This window comes from Peromyscus leucopus, chromosome 3, assembly GCF_004664715.2.
Source record: "Peromyscus leucopus breed LL Stock chromosome 3, UCI_PerLeu_2.1, whole genome shotgun sequence".
Classification (NCBI taxonomy): domain Eukaryota; kingdom Metazoa; phylum Chordata; class Mammalia; order Rodentia; family Cricetidae; genus Peromyscus; species Peromyscus leucopus.
The window spans coordinates 40,129,883-40,146,663 of NC_051065.1; the positions used below are offsets into that span (position 1 = coordinate 40,129,883).

General features: G+C 41.3%; 1 protein-coding gene across 5 annotated transcripts in view; it reads right to left on the reverse strand.

The window, feature by feature from the left end:
* Window positions 1–2,405: 2,405 nt before the first annotated feature.
* The window catches only part of LOC119087584 (actin cytoskeleton-regulatory complex protein PAN1-like), a 41,696-nt gene continuing 27,320 nt past the window's right edge, over window positions 2,406–16,781 (reverse strand). For 2 of the 5 annotated variants that reach the window (XR_005091052.1, XM_037203577.1), the window contains one exon: window positions 2,406–3,563. Coding sequence is in view for 2 of the 5 variants with exons in the window: in XM_037203577.1 (XP_037059472.1) it covers window positions 3,530–3,563 (34 nt within the window). In the remaining 3 variants the exon portion in view is untranslated. Of the gene's footprint in view, window positions 3,564–11,052; window positions 11,498–16,781 lie in introns of those variants that run through there. The other 3 variants (XR_005091051.1, XM_037203578.1, XR_005091050.1) reach the window with 2 other exon arrangements.

The window sequence follows — 16,781 nt, forward strand, 5'->3', positions numbered from 1 at the left end:
TCACAAATTAAGTAATGGGTAGGTCGCAGGGTCTGGGGAAGGTGTAATGCAGTCCAGTGGTGTTCTCCGGAGCTCTGCACAGTCAATCTGCACCGGTCAGCGTTCCGGCACCAAGAGAGCGCCCAGAGCGAGCGCTGGCCCATCCAGCTCTTGGGTCCCCAGGCGCCTCCCCTCGCCCCGCCTTGTAGGCGTGACAGTTGCCAGAGTCTCAATGGGGGTTGGAACTTCCAGAACCAAGCTGGGATGGCTACCCACTACATCTCCCCCTTTTTGTCTAAATAAGAAGGTTCTAAACTAATACAAGACTATATACAAAGGAATGGTTATCAAATATTGTCCAGAAATAATGAGAGATAATGACCTAGATAAGATGTAACTACAACCAATGCAAACAATATCAAGCAAGAAACACATACTAAAATCCAGAGAAGTATAGAGCGTAGGTAAACAGCATGTTATAAAGATCATTCAAAGGTGTCCTATCCTAAAGAACCTGAACCTAATACTTAATATGTTCTATCTAAGATATTATATATACTAAGTTGTAACTATAACTGCTAGTCTTCAATCACATCAAAGACCTGAGAAGGAACATAATGGTCCCTGAGAAATGGTAGATGGATGCAAGCAACTTTCGGGAATCTTGCAAGAGTAGACCAAGACAGCTGGCAGCCTGGACAGTCACCTAATGTTTCTCAGCATTGTTGGTGCATTCAAATTGGCTACAGGCCTAGAGTATCTGACAGACCATTTTCAGAAGCAGGATTTCTGAAAGACCATCTTACCCTGTCTTGGCAGAGTACAGTGGTCACTTTCCTTGTGTCCCGCTTGTCCAGAAAGGAGAGCATTGCATTTGTACTGTCAGCCATCAAGGCAAGGGCAGTTCTTTGCCCAGTAGGCCATTTTGTGCCAAAAGACAAACTTCCAAATGGAAATGTCTTAGAAGCCCAACATTCTCTCGGATCAATTGGTGCAGCCAGGAGCAATTGTGTCTCACGTCAACAGAATTCTAAGTTATTTAAATGCCATATTCTCCAGGTCTATGAAGTGTTTGAAGATTACCTGCCCATCTGACCTATGTATCTGTAAATCTGGATAACCTAACTAACGTAACTATAGAGATGACAGGCATAGGCGACTATAAATCTATAAATCTTATCTATTGAAATAACCTAAGGACTAAGGCTTCACATAAATAAGGTAAACAGTCTATAAGCAAATGTATGGTGAAGAACGATGACTTCAAAATTGTGACAATACACAAGATATTTATAACAGAGGTAGGAATATATAGTGCGATATGCAATATGACAATAATATTAAATATATATCAATATACCGAATATCCTAAACAGAAGTAGAGCATATATAAAGTATGACAGATATAAATTTACATTTGTATCAATATAAAAATGTTTCAAATAAGAGTAGAAATATATGTACATTATAACAAATATAGTTCTGTATTTGTATCAATATACAAATTATCTTAAACAGGAGTATAAAAATAGTTTACATTTGTATCAACATATAAGAATCTATAACAGTACAAATTACAGTGCAAATTATCTAAGGTTGCTATTTTACTAAGTTTGTTTACTAGTATATACAATGATTTACCATCATATCTTATACCTATCTGTTCCATTTCTTCTCCCCCCACCCCCTTTTTTTTTTTTTTTTTACAATCCTGAGTTAATATTTTCTTCCACCCCCAACCCTATAACCGTCATCCATAACCCTGAGAATTATGAAACCTAAGGGAGAAGGGGCGTCGTTTTCTTAGAATTGCTTCCTGCTGTTTAGGGGGTGATGTTATCTCTGTTGGGTACTGTGAGAAAGCTCAGATAGTTAAATCTCAGTTAGACTAACTGTAGGTTCTGCAGCAAGTTTTAGAGTAATGGGTAAGATTGTCTGAAATTCTGGCAAGAAGTGTAGTATGATGATGATTACCATGGCATCATTCTGGATTGGGTAGAGTTGTTGTTGTTGGGGCCCCATCTTCCTTCTGGTGACTTCTGAGATTGCTATTGGAAAAACTTATTTGTTATCAAAAATGGGAGGTTTGGATTTAAAGAGGACATAGCATGTAAGAAAGGATTCTGAGAAATCAAGAGTAAGCATGGAGAGAATTAGAATTTAGAAGACAATGGTCCCTTATTTGAGAAATTATTTTGGCCACTCCACGTAGTTAAAAGGATATTTATTTAATGGCGTAACTCACAAATTAAGTAATGGGTAGGTCGCAGGGTCTGGGGAAGGTGTAATGCAGTCCAGCGGTGTTCTCCGGAGCTCTGCACAGTCAATCTGCACCGGTCAGCGTTCCGGCACCAAGAGAGCGCCCAGAGCGAGCGCTGGCCCATCCAGCTCTTGGGTCCCCAGGCGCCTCCCCTCGCCCCGCCTCGTAGGCGTGACAGTTGCCAGAGTCTCAATGGGAGTTGGAACTTCCAGAACCAAGCTGGAATGGCTACCCACTACACAATGTTAAAACAAAACGAGAATATTCATGTGAAATTGAGTAAGACATGTTACATGGCTTCACTATAGTAAAGGAGAAAAGCCCCCCTCCCCTTTTCTTACTACCAGCAGAGAAGAGTCTAGTCTCTTATCCTATCTACTTTTACTATATACTTAGTGTCTATTTTGGTCATTTTCATTGTCTTGTTATAGTTAGTGAGCAACTATGAAGTCAGAAACCACAGTGAGTCCTTAGCTACTACATATCCTTGTTTTCAATAAACAATAAACATGACTAATGTCACCATGGCTCAATTCAACCACACATATGGACTCAGGAAGTTTGGGACATGTGCTGGTGCCTGGCAGGCTGATGAGCTGGAGGGACAGTGTTTGGCTAAACTTGGGTTTCAAGGCTGAGGTGTTGGTGGAAGCTGGAAAAATATCCCAGACCCTCAAGTGGAAAGTTACTGTGGAAGTAATTGAGGGAAAAAGGAGTTTTCTAGTTTGGTCTGAAGATAGATACCAGCTGGGAATTTGGGAGAACAGATTTTAAGCCCAGCATTCCCTAAATAACTTCCAGCCCAGGATTCCTCTTCTACCTCATTCCTCTTATACATGATTTTGCTGTTATGTTTGAGACAGGCTCTCACACAGCACAAGCTGGCCTCAGACTCATGCAGCCTGACTTCTGGTTCTCTTGAGTATAAGAATTACAGGCATATACTTCTGTTTCCAATCTGTGGGATGCTGGGGATCAAACCAGCATTTTGTGCATGCTAGACAGGCAGTCTAGTGTTGAGCTTCATCCTCAACTCCTACACAAGATTTTCAGGGTGGGGAGAGGGACCTAGAAGAGAGACTGTGAGGAAGTAACTGCACCGGAGGCAAGTGGGGCCAAGAACACAAGAACATGAAACAATTTCCCTCTGTTACTTAGTAATAGGCATAAAACTTGACCAAATAAGCCAAGAAGGGTGGCTAATGATTTCTGCTTTACCCCCACCATCTGAAACTCACTCAGTAAGTGACTTGCATAGCCAAACTGCAAGGAAGTCTGGAAAATGAAGTTTTAAAAATGTTCAGCCTCTTCAATGCAGGATACCCTAGAAAGAGGTGGGAATGAATGCTGAGTGTCAGTCATTTCCAGTACAAGCAATGGTTAATAATTGTCTTTGTCTGGGTTCAGGGGTAACCTTGACTTGGTTCTTTTTAGCTATATCCAAAATCAACTCAGTATCCTTCTCTTCCCTGCTATAACATTAGGAGTCTACACACACACACACACACACACACACACACACACACACACACACACACCACCAGGGCTAATAAACAGGATGTATCAAAGAGAGATCCTCCATAAAGAATAGTGAGGTCTCAAGACCCAACATCTTCTTCTGCCTGTCATTTAGCATTGCCATTTAGCATAGGTCAGAGTTAGAGCTTCCTTAGCTATAGGTCAGCACTCAGATCTAGCCCTATCTGCCTGTCCCTATGTCTGCATTATCACCTCTCTTCTTTGTCAGCCCTCAGCCTGTAGTTGTTTTCTAGACCTGCTAATGAGCTTTGCTGAAGTCCTCTCCAGTCCACTAAGGACCTAGAACAATGGTTTTCAAACTTTAGTCTTCTCTCCTTAACCCTCTGCTCATTGCCTGTTTCCCTCTGTCTCTTCTTAGCATCCATCATTTGTGCCTATCCAACCTTCTCTAGAACTTTCGACACTTTGCTGAGCAGTGCACATATGATTATAATCACTGTTTATACTGTCCTCACCCCCTTCTAGGTGTACACACAATACCTCCTTAACCCTCATGACCACAGAATGGTACTTTGCTTCTCATTTACATATAAGGGGTAGATGTTCAGAAGGGTCACACCACTAGAATCTGTTAATCCTGGGATTTGAGCTCAGCTTTGTTTAATTCTTGGTCTCAGGTCCTTCCCACATCTTTTTGATCTGGTTTCATCTTGCGTTACTAGCCCATAGACTAGAAACCTTCAATCAGATACCCAAAACAACTATGAGCACACCAAAGAAACTCCATTTCAGATGCTGATCTCAAAGTTTCCTGGGACTGCAGGGCTCCTAGTTCCACCCAGGGGTTCTTTCCTTTTGCTAATGTCTGGAACATTCTTTTTTTTTTTTTTTTTTTTTTTTTTTTTAACTATGGTCTCATGTTGAAAAATCCTAACAAATTCCTAGCAAATGCAAAATTGTGTAGGTTGTAGGAGAGAGCAGCTATTTTTGGCAGGAGTGGTCTAAGTCTGGCAGTAAACTGCTGAAAACATAACAATAAAAGTGCTTTTTAACATCCTGTTTTTTATTTTTATTTTTTTATTTTTTTGTTGATCTTTGAGCATTTCTTCCCAAGCAAGGAGTTATGCAACAAAAATCGAAAATTGCCAAAGTTTATTGTTAGTTTTATTTGGATCCTTTCTCTGCATCTTGTGTGCTCTAAGTTTTAAACTCAGGAATATTAATGATTATAAAGCACTCTGAGAGTGGCCTAGACACCATATGGGGTAAAATGATAAACCCTGAAGAGTTCAAGGAGGACCACCAAGGTCCACACTCAGCAGGTAGGTAAACTTTCAGCTGAGGAGCTGTGAGTGCCTGTGACTACTGGGTATTTATTTGCTCTTCTTCCAAGACAGAAGGTTTCAGGTCATTCTATCTTTCTGAGCATCTTCAAAACTCCCATGCGTGTTTCCTAGGAAAGCTAATCTGGAGTAAGAGTTAGGGGTGTAGAGCTTAGAAGTAGACAGCTTCGAGCCGGGCGGTGGTGGCGCATGCCTTTAATCCCAGCACTCGGGAGGCAGAGCCAGGCGGATCTCTGTGAGTTCGAGGCCAGCCTGGGCTACCAAGTGAGTTCCAGGAAAAGACACAAAGCTACACAGAGAAACCCTGTCTCGAAAAAAAACAAAAAACAAAAAACAAAAAGAAGTAGACAGCTTCATCCAGATCCTGGTTCTGTGTCCCTCCATCTGTGTAGTCTTAGACACATTCTTTACCATCTCTGGCTCCTTGTTTTCTTATCCATAAAATGAGAATAACAAAGCATCAACTTCCTAGGCTCACTGTGGGAATAAACTAGCACACAGGAGTGCTTCTTTGGAGCACTCACTGGCATGTAGTAAAGTGTTAAAGGGGTTACTAGTTCTTTTGTTTATTTTTCTGTGCTTTAAAAAAAAATTGAACCTTAATATGTTCCCACATTGGCTTAAAAAATCTTTATTATTATTAATTCTTAAAATTTCATGTGTAGGGGTGTTTTGCCTACATGTATGCCTGTGCACTCTATGGGTGCCTGGTGCCTGAGGAGGCTAGAAGAAGGCATCAGTTTCCCTGGAACTGGAGCTACAGATGGTTGGGAGACACCATGTGAGTGCTGAGAATCTAATCCTGATCTTCTAGAAGTGCTCTTAACTGTTGAGCTATTTCCAGGTCTTGCCTTCAAATTCTTGATCCTCCTGCCTCAACTTCCTGAATGCTGGGGATACAGGCATGAGACATCATATCTGGCTCTCAAAGGTTGCTTTTATTATGATACTGATTTTTGTCTTGTGGTATAAATGAGATGGTTATACAAATAAACTTGTGAGCCTTTTTCTGGACTCTAGACTTGTATATGGACACAGAAGGTCCTAGTCTTTGCCAGAGACAGATTGGTAACAGCAATTCTTGCCTGCTGTGGGATGGTCTGTATGTCAAATTGTTCTGATTGATCAATAAATAAAACACTGATTGGCCAGTGGCCAGGCAGGAAGTAGGTGGGACAAGGAGAGAGGAGAATTCTGGGAAGCGGAAGGCTGAGGCAGAGAGACACTGCCAGCCGCCACCATGACCAGCAGCATGTGAAGATGCCGGTAAGCCACCAGCCACGTGGCAAGGTATAGATTTATGGAAATGGATTAATTTAAGCTATAAGAACAGTTAGCAAGAAGCCTGCCACGGCCATACAGTTTGTAAGCAATATAAGTGTCTGTGTTTACTTGTTTGGGTCTGAGCAGCTGTGGGACTGGTGGGTGACAAAGATTTGTCCTGACTGTGGGCAAGGCAGGAAAACTCTAGCTACACTTGCCCAACAATTTTTTCCTTATAAACTACATTAACTATCATTTTAGTTAGCCCCCCTTTGCTGCTCTATGTCAGATTAAAGCTCAGAGGCAGAGGTCATTTTTTCCCCGAGACAGGTCTTTTCTGTGTAGCCTTGGCTGTCCTGGAACTTGCTTTGTAGACCAGGCTGACCTCAAACTCACAGAGATCTGCCTGCTTCTGCCTCCCAAGTGCTGGGATTAAAGGCATGCACCACCACTGCCTGCCTGCCTGACAGAGGTCATTTTTAAAAGAATCTGAGCATGCCTCTAAAATATCTATACTGGGTTGCCTTTGGGCAAGTTTGTGAGAGATTATCTAGATTGGATTGAGAAAGGAAAGAGTCATTCCATGGGCTGAAGTCCTGAACTGCAAGAATTCATCTTTCTGCTCTTGACTGTAGGTGCCATGTAAAGAGTTGCCTCAAAGCTCCAAAGCCACGACCAACACCCCTACCCCTGCCGGGATGACTATACCCTGAAACCATGAGCCAAAACAAACCCTTTCCTAAATTACTTGTATCATTTCTATTTCATGATAGCAATGGAACAAGTTACTAATAAGGTAGTTCTGCCATTAACTCTTTGTAAAACCTAAAACAAATTACTTCTCTAGCTTTCATTCTTAGTACTGACATAGAAAGCTTTGATCTAGAACCTCATGATTTGGAGCTTCTGGAGATGCTAGGGAAACTTGTACTCCTCATAGGCCTGACAAATGACTGCACTAAACAATGACATTTGATAGTTGACAATAAAGCATTCCTGTTGGCAGTTGTCCTGGTTAGTTTTCATTGTCTACTCCATGCAACCGAAAGTGACCTGGGAAGTGGGAACCTCAATCACAGAATTGCTTCAATCAGATTGTCCTGTGGCCATGTCTGTGAGAGACTGTCTTGACTAATGATTGATGTGAGAGGGCCTAGCCCATTGTGGGTGGCACCATCCCTAGGCAGGTTGGCTTGGGCTGCATGAGAAAGCTAGGTGAGCATGAGCCAGTGAGTCAGTAAGTAATATTCCTCTATGGTTCCTACCTCCAGGTTCCCTGCCTTGAGTTCCTGACCTGATTCTCCTCAACACTAGATTATGACTTGGAATTATAAGCAAAATAACCCCATTCTCCAAGCTGCTTTGAGTCAGTGTTTTGTTTTTTGTTTTTTGTTGTTGTTTTTGTTTGTTTGTTTGTTTTTTTGAGACAGGGTTTCTCTGTGTGGCTTTGCGTGGGTCAGAGTGTTTTATCACAGCAAGAGGAAAGTAACTAAGACAATACTGAAGCCAGCTGAGGAAGAATGTGATTAAGAGGCAGAGATAGCAAACTCTTCTAATGGATGGTATACAGTGCCTTTGTCCAAACTCAAGGCCTGTTGGGAAGCTCTGAAGGAAACACCCTTCAACAACCGTGCTGTGTATTGGAATGCTGCAGAAGCAAAGTGAACATGTAGAGCCTTCAGCCTGTGCTTGGCATCCCAAGTCTAAGAACAAGTCCTGGCTGTGCTTCTTTCTATTTGGGTAAGCCTGAGCAATCCAATGTACTTCTTCCAACCTTAGTTTCTCCTTGAATAGTAATTGTAATGAAAGGAATTTAAGTACATCAAGTACCAGAGACAGTTCCTGACAAAGGTCTTAATTAGCATTGATTGCTGCCATCATCAACATTTTAACAACACCAGCTGGTGGGAGGAGGGTGGATCCAGAATCAGGTGATAGGTTACCACAAGGAACCTCACCTGGCTGGACAGACCGGCTTTGAGCAATTATAGGATCTTTGGAGAGCAAACTAAGCTGGAATGATTGGGATAGTCTGGATGGTATACCAACACCTAAAAAAAGTTCTTAGGCATTGACTCACTCTAAGCAGAGTCCCAGCCAGGTGGGGGAAGCTGGAAGATAAATAGGAAGGCATGTCTCTAGTTAAAAGCAAAATAGGATGACTTTACCCCAGGCAAGGGGCAAGGCTCCCATGCTGAGAAGACAAACTGAGGCAGTGGGTGGTCTGATGAACTAGGTCGCTGCATAGTGGAAGGTCAGCTGGGCAACAAGGAAGATCTGCTGGGCTCTGAAAGCTCTCCTGTAAACCATGAAGCTAATTATAAGCTTGGTGGGGCTGAGCCTCCCAGGTCCTTGCTAAAGCAGTGTGGCTACCAGTGACTCAGTGTGAGCTGTCCCTCTACTAGAACACAGCTCCTAATGTATGATAATCCGGTATTCTGGGAGGCACAAGTGGTCAGGACATGGCAATCTGCAGCAGACAGGAACGTGGAAAGCATTTCTCAACAGTAACAAGGGCCTGAATGTGGAAGAAAAAGACTTTTCTTATATGCCTAGGATATATGTGTCATCTGTTCTTAGAAAAGAGAGTGCCTAGGTTTATACCAGCTGTCTCTTTGGTTTTACTACAATGGCTGAAAACAAAGCAAAATGGAAAGGTTGGATTGTTGAGAGTAAACAAAAGCACTTGGCCTGCAGATTTTGTGAAATTTCCCAAATAGTTTACCAAATATGAGAAACTCTGGGCTCAATGTTTTTGTTGTTATTGTTTTTGTTTTGTTTTGTTTTAATTTAGAGGCAACTCTGAATACGGGAGTCTATTACAAACTGTGTTGGCAGTAGCCTGGAAGTCTGTGTTTCAAATTTCCTGTCATTTTTCTTTTTCTACTTATTTGTTTTGAAGGCATGAACTACTCCTGTAGAGAAAAAAAAAATCTCAGCTAGATGGCAGTTTTTCTGTATTTCAGACTGATTTTTCTAACTGCTTATGAGATTTCTTTGGCTTGTTTTAAAGTCTCTTTAGGCTAATAGCTTAAAATATCTGTCCTCTATCTGTGTCTTTATTTAACCTTACAGGCTTTTGATTTATGTTGTCTATGAGTCAAATGTCTGTTTAAGTCACCTGACTTAAAATGTGTGCCATGAGAATTTAGCTACAATTCAACTTTGAAATGAGTTTCCCAAATGAATGAAAATGAGGCCATGACCACTCCAAGGTATAGTTAAGGAGAAGGTTTTATTGTAGACATGTGGTGTTATTTGGCTGCGTTGTGTTCTTACCCTGCAAGGAAATGTCACGAAACACCACAGAATATGCTAATAAGAGTTTAATTAGAGATAAAGGGGCAGAGTGCGCAGGCCTGTGGGAGAGACACGTGCGTGAAGAAGAAGGAGGAGGAACAGGGAACATGGCGCCTGTTTTTTAAAGGCTGGGCGTGCCCAGGTCATGTCACTACTCCATGCATGTGCGTAGATCACACGACCACATTGCACGCTTACGTTGCCATGAAACGTCACGGATCCTGGTCACACGAGACGCCTTGACCCGGAAATGGCTATCTTGACCTGGAACTGGCTAGGCGGAAGTGTCTGCCAGGCATATGCAAACACGCCCGACCATGGGGGCGTGTTGTGAACCCTTCATGAGGGATCTGGAGGAGTCCAGACTGAACTGGGCCATGAGAAGAGAGAGTGGGACAGAAGACAAAAGAGGAAGAGAAGAGAGAGCAAGGGACCAAGAGAGGAGAGACCAAGACCAAGAGAACACATGGCTAAAATGGCAGGTTTATATAGGAAGGAGAAGCTGGGGAAAGGGATGTGAGATTCAACCCCTGGGCTGGAGAGGTTTAGGGTAGGGAGCGGGGTGAGAAGTGCCTGGAGGAGCCACAGGTACTAACTATGTGAACCTTGTTCCAGATATCTTTGGGACCTGACACTAAAAGAAGCAGTTCTATTGATCTTCTAATTCTATAATTAACAGCAATAATCACTTATCTCTTTTTTTCTAATATGAAATGCTTCACCCAGGACTATATAGTGAGACCCTGCCTCAACAATCAAACAAAAAGAAAAGCTTCAAAACAGTTTCTGGCTTGGAAAATGGGAGATGCTGACTTACTACTTTATGGAGTAAAATTCTTTGGGTGCATGACAGATTTGTTTCTGTGAAGTGTTCATGGTCATTGTCTAAAGACTTCAAAATAGTCTATTGTACTTCTGATAATACAACTATATCTGAAATATCTTTCAACTTCATCCTGCACAAAAGTTTCATCTAAGACACAAGATTTGAGAAGATGGTTTGGGTACAAAGTGGTTAAGATTACTCCTTTGTGCATTTATCAAAGCCTGTTTCAAAAACACTACCTGGTATCAGGCTGTTATTGTTGGAGGAGTGATAGCAGTGTAAGCCCAGATACTCTATGTGAATAAGTAAGTAGAATTTATATTTTTATTCAGTGGTACACAAATTTAATTTCATTACTATTAATGGGACACAATGTTCTCAATGCTTATTTTGGCTTCAAGTTTCTATCTTCAGAATCCTTATTAGGTTTAACAGGCCCAAAACCAGCTAGAAAAGACTCTATGCTGGCTTTAATATATTGGTTTTATATTCTTTGAACCAGAACCTTTCCTATAGGTCTATTCTATTGGCTACTTAAAGTCTTGTTAAATATCTTGGCATCAGTATTTTTGCTGTCCTACCTTCAGCAATTATCACTGCAAACAGATTCCAGTTGGGTTGTTAGAAATAATGCTAGTTAGGAAGTAAATATTGGCAGGTCTATTCTTTGATATTATGTTTTACTTGTAGATGATTAAATAAAAAACCGAGAAAGAAATATTTTCAAATTGTACTTTTATAATCATAGTTTATTTAGATTTTTTCTTGTTTATTTTGTTTTGTATTGCCAGAAATGGAACCCAAGACCTTGCCAATGCTAAACAAGTGTTCAGTCTTTGGGTTTTTGAGCATTTCCCTGTGCAGTTTAAACTGGTCTTGAATTTGCTGTGTCGTCAGGATGTCCTCAGACTTTCCATCCTCTTGCTTCAGTCTTCTGCATATATATATGAGAGAGAGAATCCAGGAATGGCTGCACATGCTTGTAATCCTAACACTTGGAAGACTGGGTGGAGATAGCCTCAGCTGCAACTCAAATTCAGGGCCAGTCTGGGATGGATGAGAGAGACTATTTCAAAATCAAAAAGTAAATACATTCATCTGGGTGTGGGGGCACACACCTTGAATCCCAGCACCTAAGAGGTGGACTGTAGCAGGAATTTTAAAAGTTCTTATTCATAAAATCAAACCTGAGGCGAGTTATTGGGGTCCATGCTGGTAGATCAGAGAGACAGAACAAGCCACAGCCATCTCACCTTGCCAATTCCTCAGGTGGTCCTGTCTCCTCAGACTGGAAGCTTCTGTGTCCTCATCCCAATGGCTCTCAGCTGAACTGCTGCTTAAAAGCCTGAATGCTTAACCAGGCCAAAATGCTTAACCAGCCAAAATGCTTCTAGTTTCTGGTCCTCACGCCTTATATATCTTTTTGCTATCTACCACCACTCCCTGGGATTAAAGGCTTGCTTCTTGGATTAAAGGCGTGGTCACCATGCTTGGCTATTTCCAATGTGGCCTTGAACTCACAGAGATCCAGAGGGATTTCTATCTCTGGAATGCTAGGATTAAAGGTGTGAGTGCCACCATTTTCTAGCCTTTGTATCTAGTGGCTGTCTGTTCTCTGACCCCAGATAAATTTATTAGAATACACAATACCACCACATCTCCTCTCTTTTTGTCTAAAATTAAAAAAAGCTTATAACTAATACAAGAAAAAACTATCCAATAAGTATATACAATATATACAGCCAAAAATTACATTAATGATGTCTAGTCCATTAACATTTGACAGATTCAGATAAAAACTCCATTATATATAGTAACAATGTCCAGTCCAGTAACATCTGATAAACTCAGACCAAAAAGTTTTCATTACTTATCTTATTTAAAACAAGTAGTTCCTTTTTAAAAGTAGATTCCATAGTCTCCCTTTTTTTTCTTATCATATCCATATTTTTCTCTTTTTTCTTTTCATAATAGATTCAGTAGTCTACCTTTTGTCATTTTTATATCTTCCCCTTTTTCTTCAGTGTAGATTCAATGATCTACCTATTTATCCTATTATTTCTTTATCTTTTTTCTCAGAGTAGATTCGATGATCTATCTCATATCTATATTCTCTTTTTCTTTTTGCTTTCTAGGGGTGAAGATATCTTTAGGGAATCTTGAAAAGAAAAGTTTTGGGTTAATCATCAAGTCCTGTATCATTTGTCCAGTCTCTGCATAATAGGAAAGTTCAGGGCTTGTTTCAAGTCCTTGTTTAAGTAGTCTGTCAGGCTGGATCATCTCAGCTAGCCATCTCAAAATTGTCCTAAGCAGTTTGTAGTCCAAAGCAGATCTTTCCGTGGTGTTAATCAGCTTAATGGCTTTACCATAGTCCTTTTGAAGATTTCAAAGTTGCTGTTAGGTGTGGTCATGGTTCCATGCAGAATTTTTTTTTTTTTTTTTTTTTTTTTTTTTTTTTTTTTTTTTTTTTTTTTTTTTTTTTTTTGTGCCTCCTCTGTGGTTTGGAGCAGTCATAGTCTGATAAATGTCTGTCTCTCGGAACCATGAACATTCTTCCCTAGAACAGAAAATCTTCACAACAATTTCTCCCCACCATTTGTCTTGCCAAAATTTTCCAAACTGACCTTTGCCGATGCTTTCTTGTAACACGATGGTCCTGGTCCTGGTAATTCTTCTCTGAACCAGAAGCAGTAAACCCTTCGTCCCAGGTAGCAGCATCACCGCAGTCACCAACACGATGAGGAGGAGCTGGCAACGTGGAGCAGTAGCCACTGCTTCCATGGTCCCACCACTGTTTGTGGTTCAGTCCGGGCCAAAGCTTCTCCCAAGCCTCCTAGGCCGGCTCAAACTCGGGATCCTACTGCCTCTGTCTCCTTCAGCAAATCTTACCGGTGTGTGCCACCACAGCTGGCTGAGTGTAGCTTGGGCCTGAGCTGGGGCTCACAAGGCCACAGGCAAACAGCTTTTTCATGAATTCGCAACACGAACGTTGGGCGCCAGATGTAGCATGAATCTTAAAAGTTCTTATTAATAAAATCAAACCTGAGGCGAGTTATTGGGGTCCATGCTGGTAGATCAGAGAGACAGAACAAGCCACAGCCATCTCACCTTGCCAATTCCTCAGGTGGTCCTGTCTCCTCAGACTGGAAGCTTCTGTGTCCTCATCCCAATGGCTCTCAGCTGAACTGCTGCTTAAAAGCCTGAATGCTTAACCAGGCCAAAATGCTTAACCAGCCAAAATGCTTCTAGTTTCTGGTCCTCACGCCTTATATATCTTTTTGCTATCTACCACCACTCCCTGGGATTAAAGGCTTGCTTCTTGGGATTAAAGGCGTGGTCACCATGCTTGGCTATTTCCAATGTGGCCTTGAACTCACAGAGATCCAGAGGGATTTCTATCTCTGGAATGCTAGGATTAAAGGTGTGAGTGCCACCATTTTCTAGCCTTTGTATCTAGTGGCTGTCTGTTCTCTGACCCCAGATAAATTTATTAGAATACACAATACCACCACAGTGGACAGATCTTTGAGTTCCAGGACAGCTAGGGATATACAGTGAAGGTTGAAACAAACAAACAAAGAACATTCATCACTTTCTGCTTCCCGGATGTGAACAAGATGTGCCCCTGCTTCTGCTGCCCTGCCAATCGCTGTCAGGATGGACTGGACTTCCTAGAACTTTAAGCCAAAATAAACCCCTTTCTTTAAGTCACTTTTGTTAGGTATTTTGTTACAGTGACAAGACAAATACCTAGTTAAAAAAAACTGGTAAAGAGAAATGGGACTGCTGCCGTGATGAACCTGGCTATCTGGGTGGTAGGCCTTTGTAACTGACTTGAAGGAAGAATATGGAAAAGTTTGAAACTTTGGACTAGAAAAGCTCTTGAATTCTGCAAGCAGAACTTAATGGGCCAGAGGATCAAGAGAAATGTAAAAAATGGAAGCTTGGTTCATGAAGTTTCAGAATGAGGAGCAAGGACTTCATTGGAAACTGGGCTAGAGGTCACTTGGGTTATGGCAAAGAATCCAGCTGCATTCCAGCCATGTCGTGAAAAGACAAGAGACACTCAATATAGGAGTGATGATGACACTTTGTATGGTGGAGGATAGCAGCATGCAGGCTGTGAGATGGTGATTGCTCACCATTCTTATTCATAACTACAGTGAAAAGCACTAACAAGTGGGACAGGAAGATATAGAAAGTTTGTAGTGTTTAAAGCTGCAGAAAAAGAGGCCATGGCTGTTAAAAAGAGAAGTTCCTGCTTTGCATGGGGGGTGGAGGGTGAGGGATGGGTTAGGGGAGATACCCATGGAAATTTGAAAATGTGAATTCACTTGAAAGGAGAGCATCTGAACTAAGGATGCTGCTGCCCTGTTCTTGGAAAGCAACTATCTAAGGAAGTGTTTCCCCAGGGACAGCACAGAGGCTGCTATAAACTGTGATCCAAAAGGGTCAGGTTCCACCTAAAGCTGACTACCCAGATGGTACTGGTTATGCAGCTATGAAAGATGCAACATTGAGAGGATCATGGAATCTTGGACCATGGTTTTGGAGGACTGCTGAGGACAGACAAAGTGTGGTAAAGCTGGAATTCCTGCAAGGAGGCTTTGCATGGCCATTGTATGAAACCATAAAGGTGAAGCCCAAGTTGCAATGAAGACACCAAGGTATTGGAGATGCCAGAACATTTGCCAAGGGCAAATTTGCCAAGGATAGCTGCTTGGATACAGTAAGTACAGCTGGCTCGAGGAGTTGAGTGTGCTGCAGGAGCAGAGTTGGAGGGGTGGGGCTACTTTTAAGCCCTTTGGTGCCCAGATGATTCCATCACAAACTCTAGATACTAGACATGTTGCTGCAGAAGTAGTACCTCAATTCTCTATTTTGGAATGGGAATGTTTATTCTGTGTATATTGGAAGAATGTAACTTGTTTGTGATGTCATAGGTACAGTTAAGAGAGTGTCAGAAGAAACTTTGGATGTAAAAAAATTTCCTATATAATGTGTGTTTGAGTGCTGATGCATGCCTATGTGGAAGTCAGAGAACAACTTATGGGAGACAGTTCTCACCTTCTGCCATGGCTTCTAAGGGATTGAACCATCTCACAGCCCAAGACTTTGGACTTCAAAACAGTGTTAAAATTGTTAAGAATCATGGCAACTTTACAAAAAGTTCTTCAAGACAGAGTTTCTCTGTGTAGGCCTGGCTACCTGGAACTCACTCTGTAAAGTTGTTTGTTCCTCTACAGTTTTAGGCTAGCCTCAAACTCAGAGTTCTGCCTGCCTAGGCGTACGCCACCACACCCAGCCATAGCAACTTTTGAAATTGGACTGAATTCATTTTGCATTATGAAATGGCCATGGACTTATGGGGATAGGGGATGAAGGCTATTGCCTAAAAGTGATGTTTGGGTGTTAAATTGACATAAAAATGAATGAGAAACTGACAGATTAAATGACTTTGGTGAACCTTCATAATTTCATTTGTAGATCTTTCCATTTCTAATTTATAAATACATTTGGGGTTATAAATTATAAATGTACTGCCTCCTGTCAACATTGTATACTTCTATTTGATGATTTCTGTGTCAAACATTATATGGAAATGTTTCCAAGTATTTTCTGTATTAACTGTGAATGAATAGAACAAAATAAATTGCCTGTGATGGTAAAAAAAAAAATATAATAAAAAAATCCATATCAATGTAAAATAAATTGACAAAGAATAGGATTATGTTAATATTGCCAACTTTACAGGATCTAGAATCACTGAAGAAAAACGTCTGGCTTATCTGTGATGATTATCTAGATTACATTGGTCAAGGAGAAGACCTACCCTAAAGGTGGGCAGTACTAGGCTTGAGTCTCTGACTGAATGAAAATAGAAAGGGGGCCAAGTCTGGTATCCAATAGCTTTAATCTCAGCACTCTGGAGGCAAATGCAAGCAGGTGTCTGTGTGTTTGAGGTCAGCCTGATCTACACAGCAAGTTTTAGCCAGCCAGGGCTACACAATGAGGCCCCATTTCTCAAAAAAATAAAATAAATAAAATAAAGGGGGGGTGGATTTAACTAAATGTAGATTGACTTTAATTATCAAAAAACATTTTTAAAAGATTTATTCTAGGGGCTGGAGAGAGATGGCTCAGCAGTTAAGAGTACTGGTTGCTCTTCTCTAGAGGACAGGATTTCATTCCCAGCACCCATATAGTGGCTAACAACTTCTGTAACTCCAGTTCTTGGGGAAATGATGTCCTCTTGTGGTCTTTGTGGGCACTACAAGCTCATGGTGCACAGACATAAGCAGATAAAACACCTACACACAAAAAATAAAAG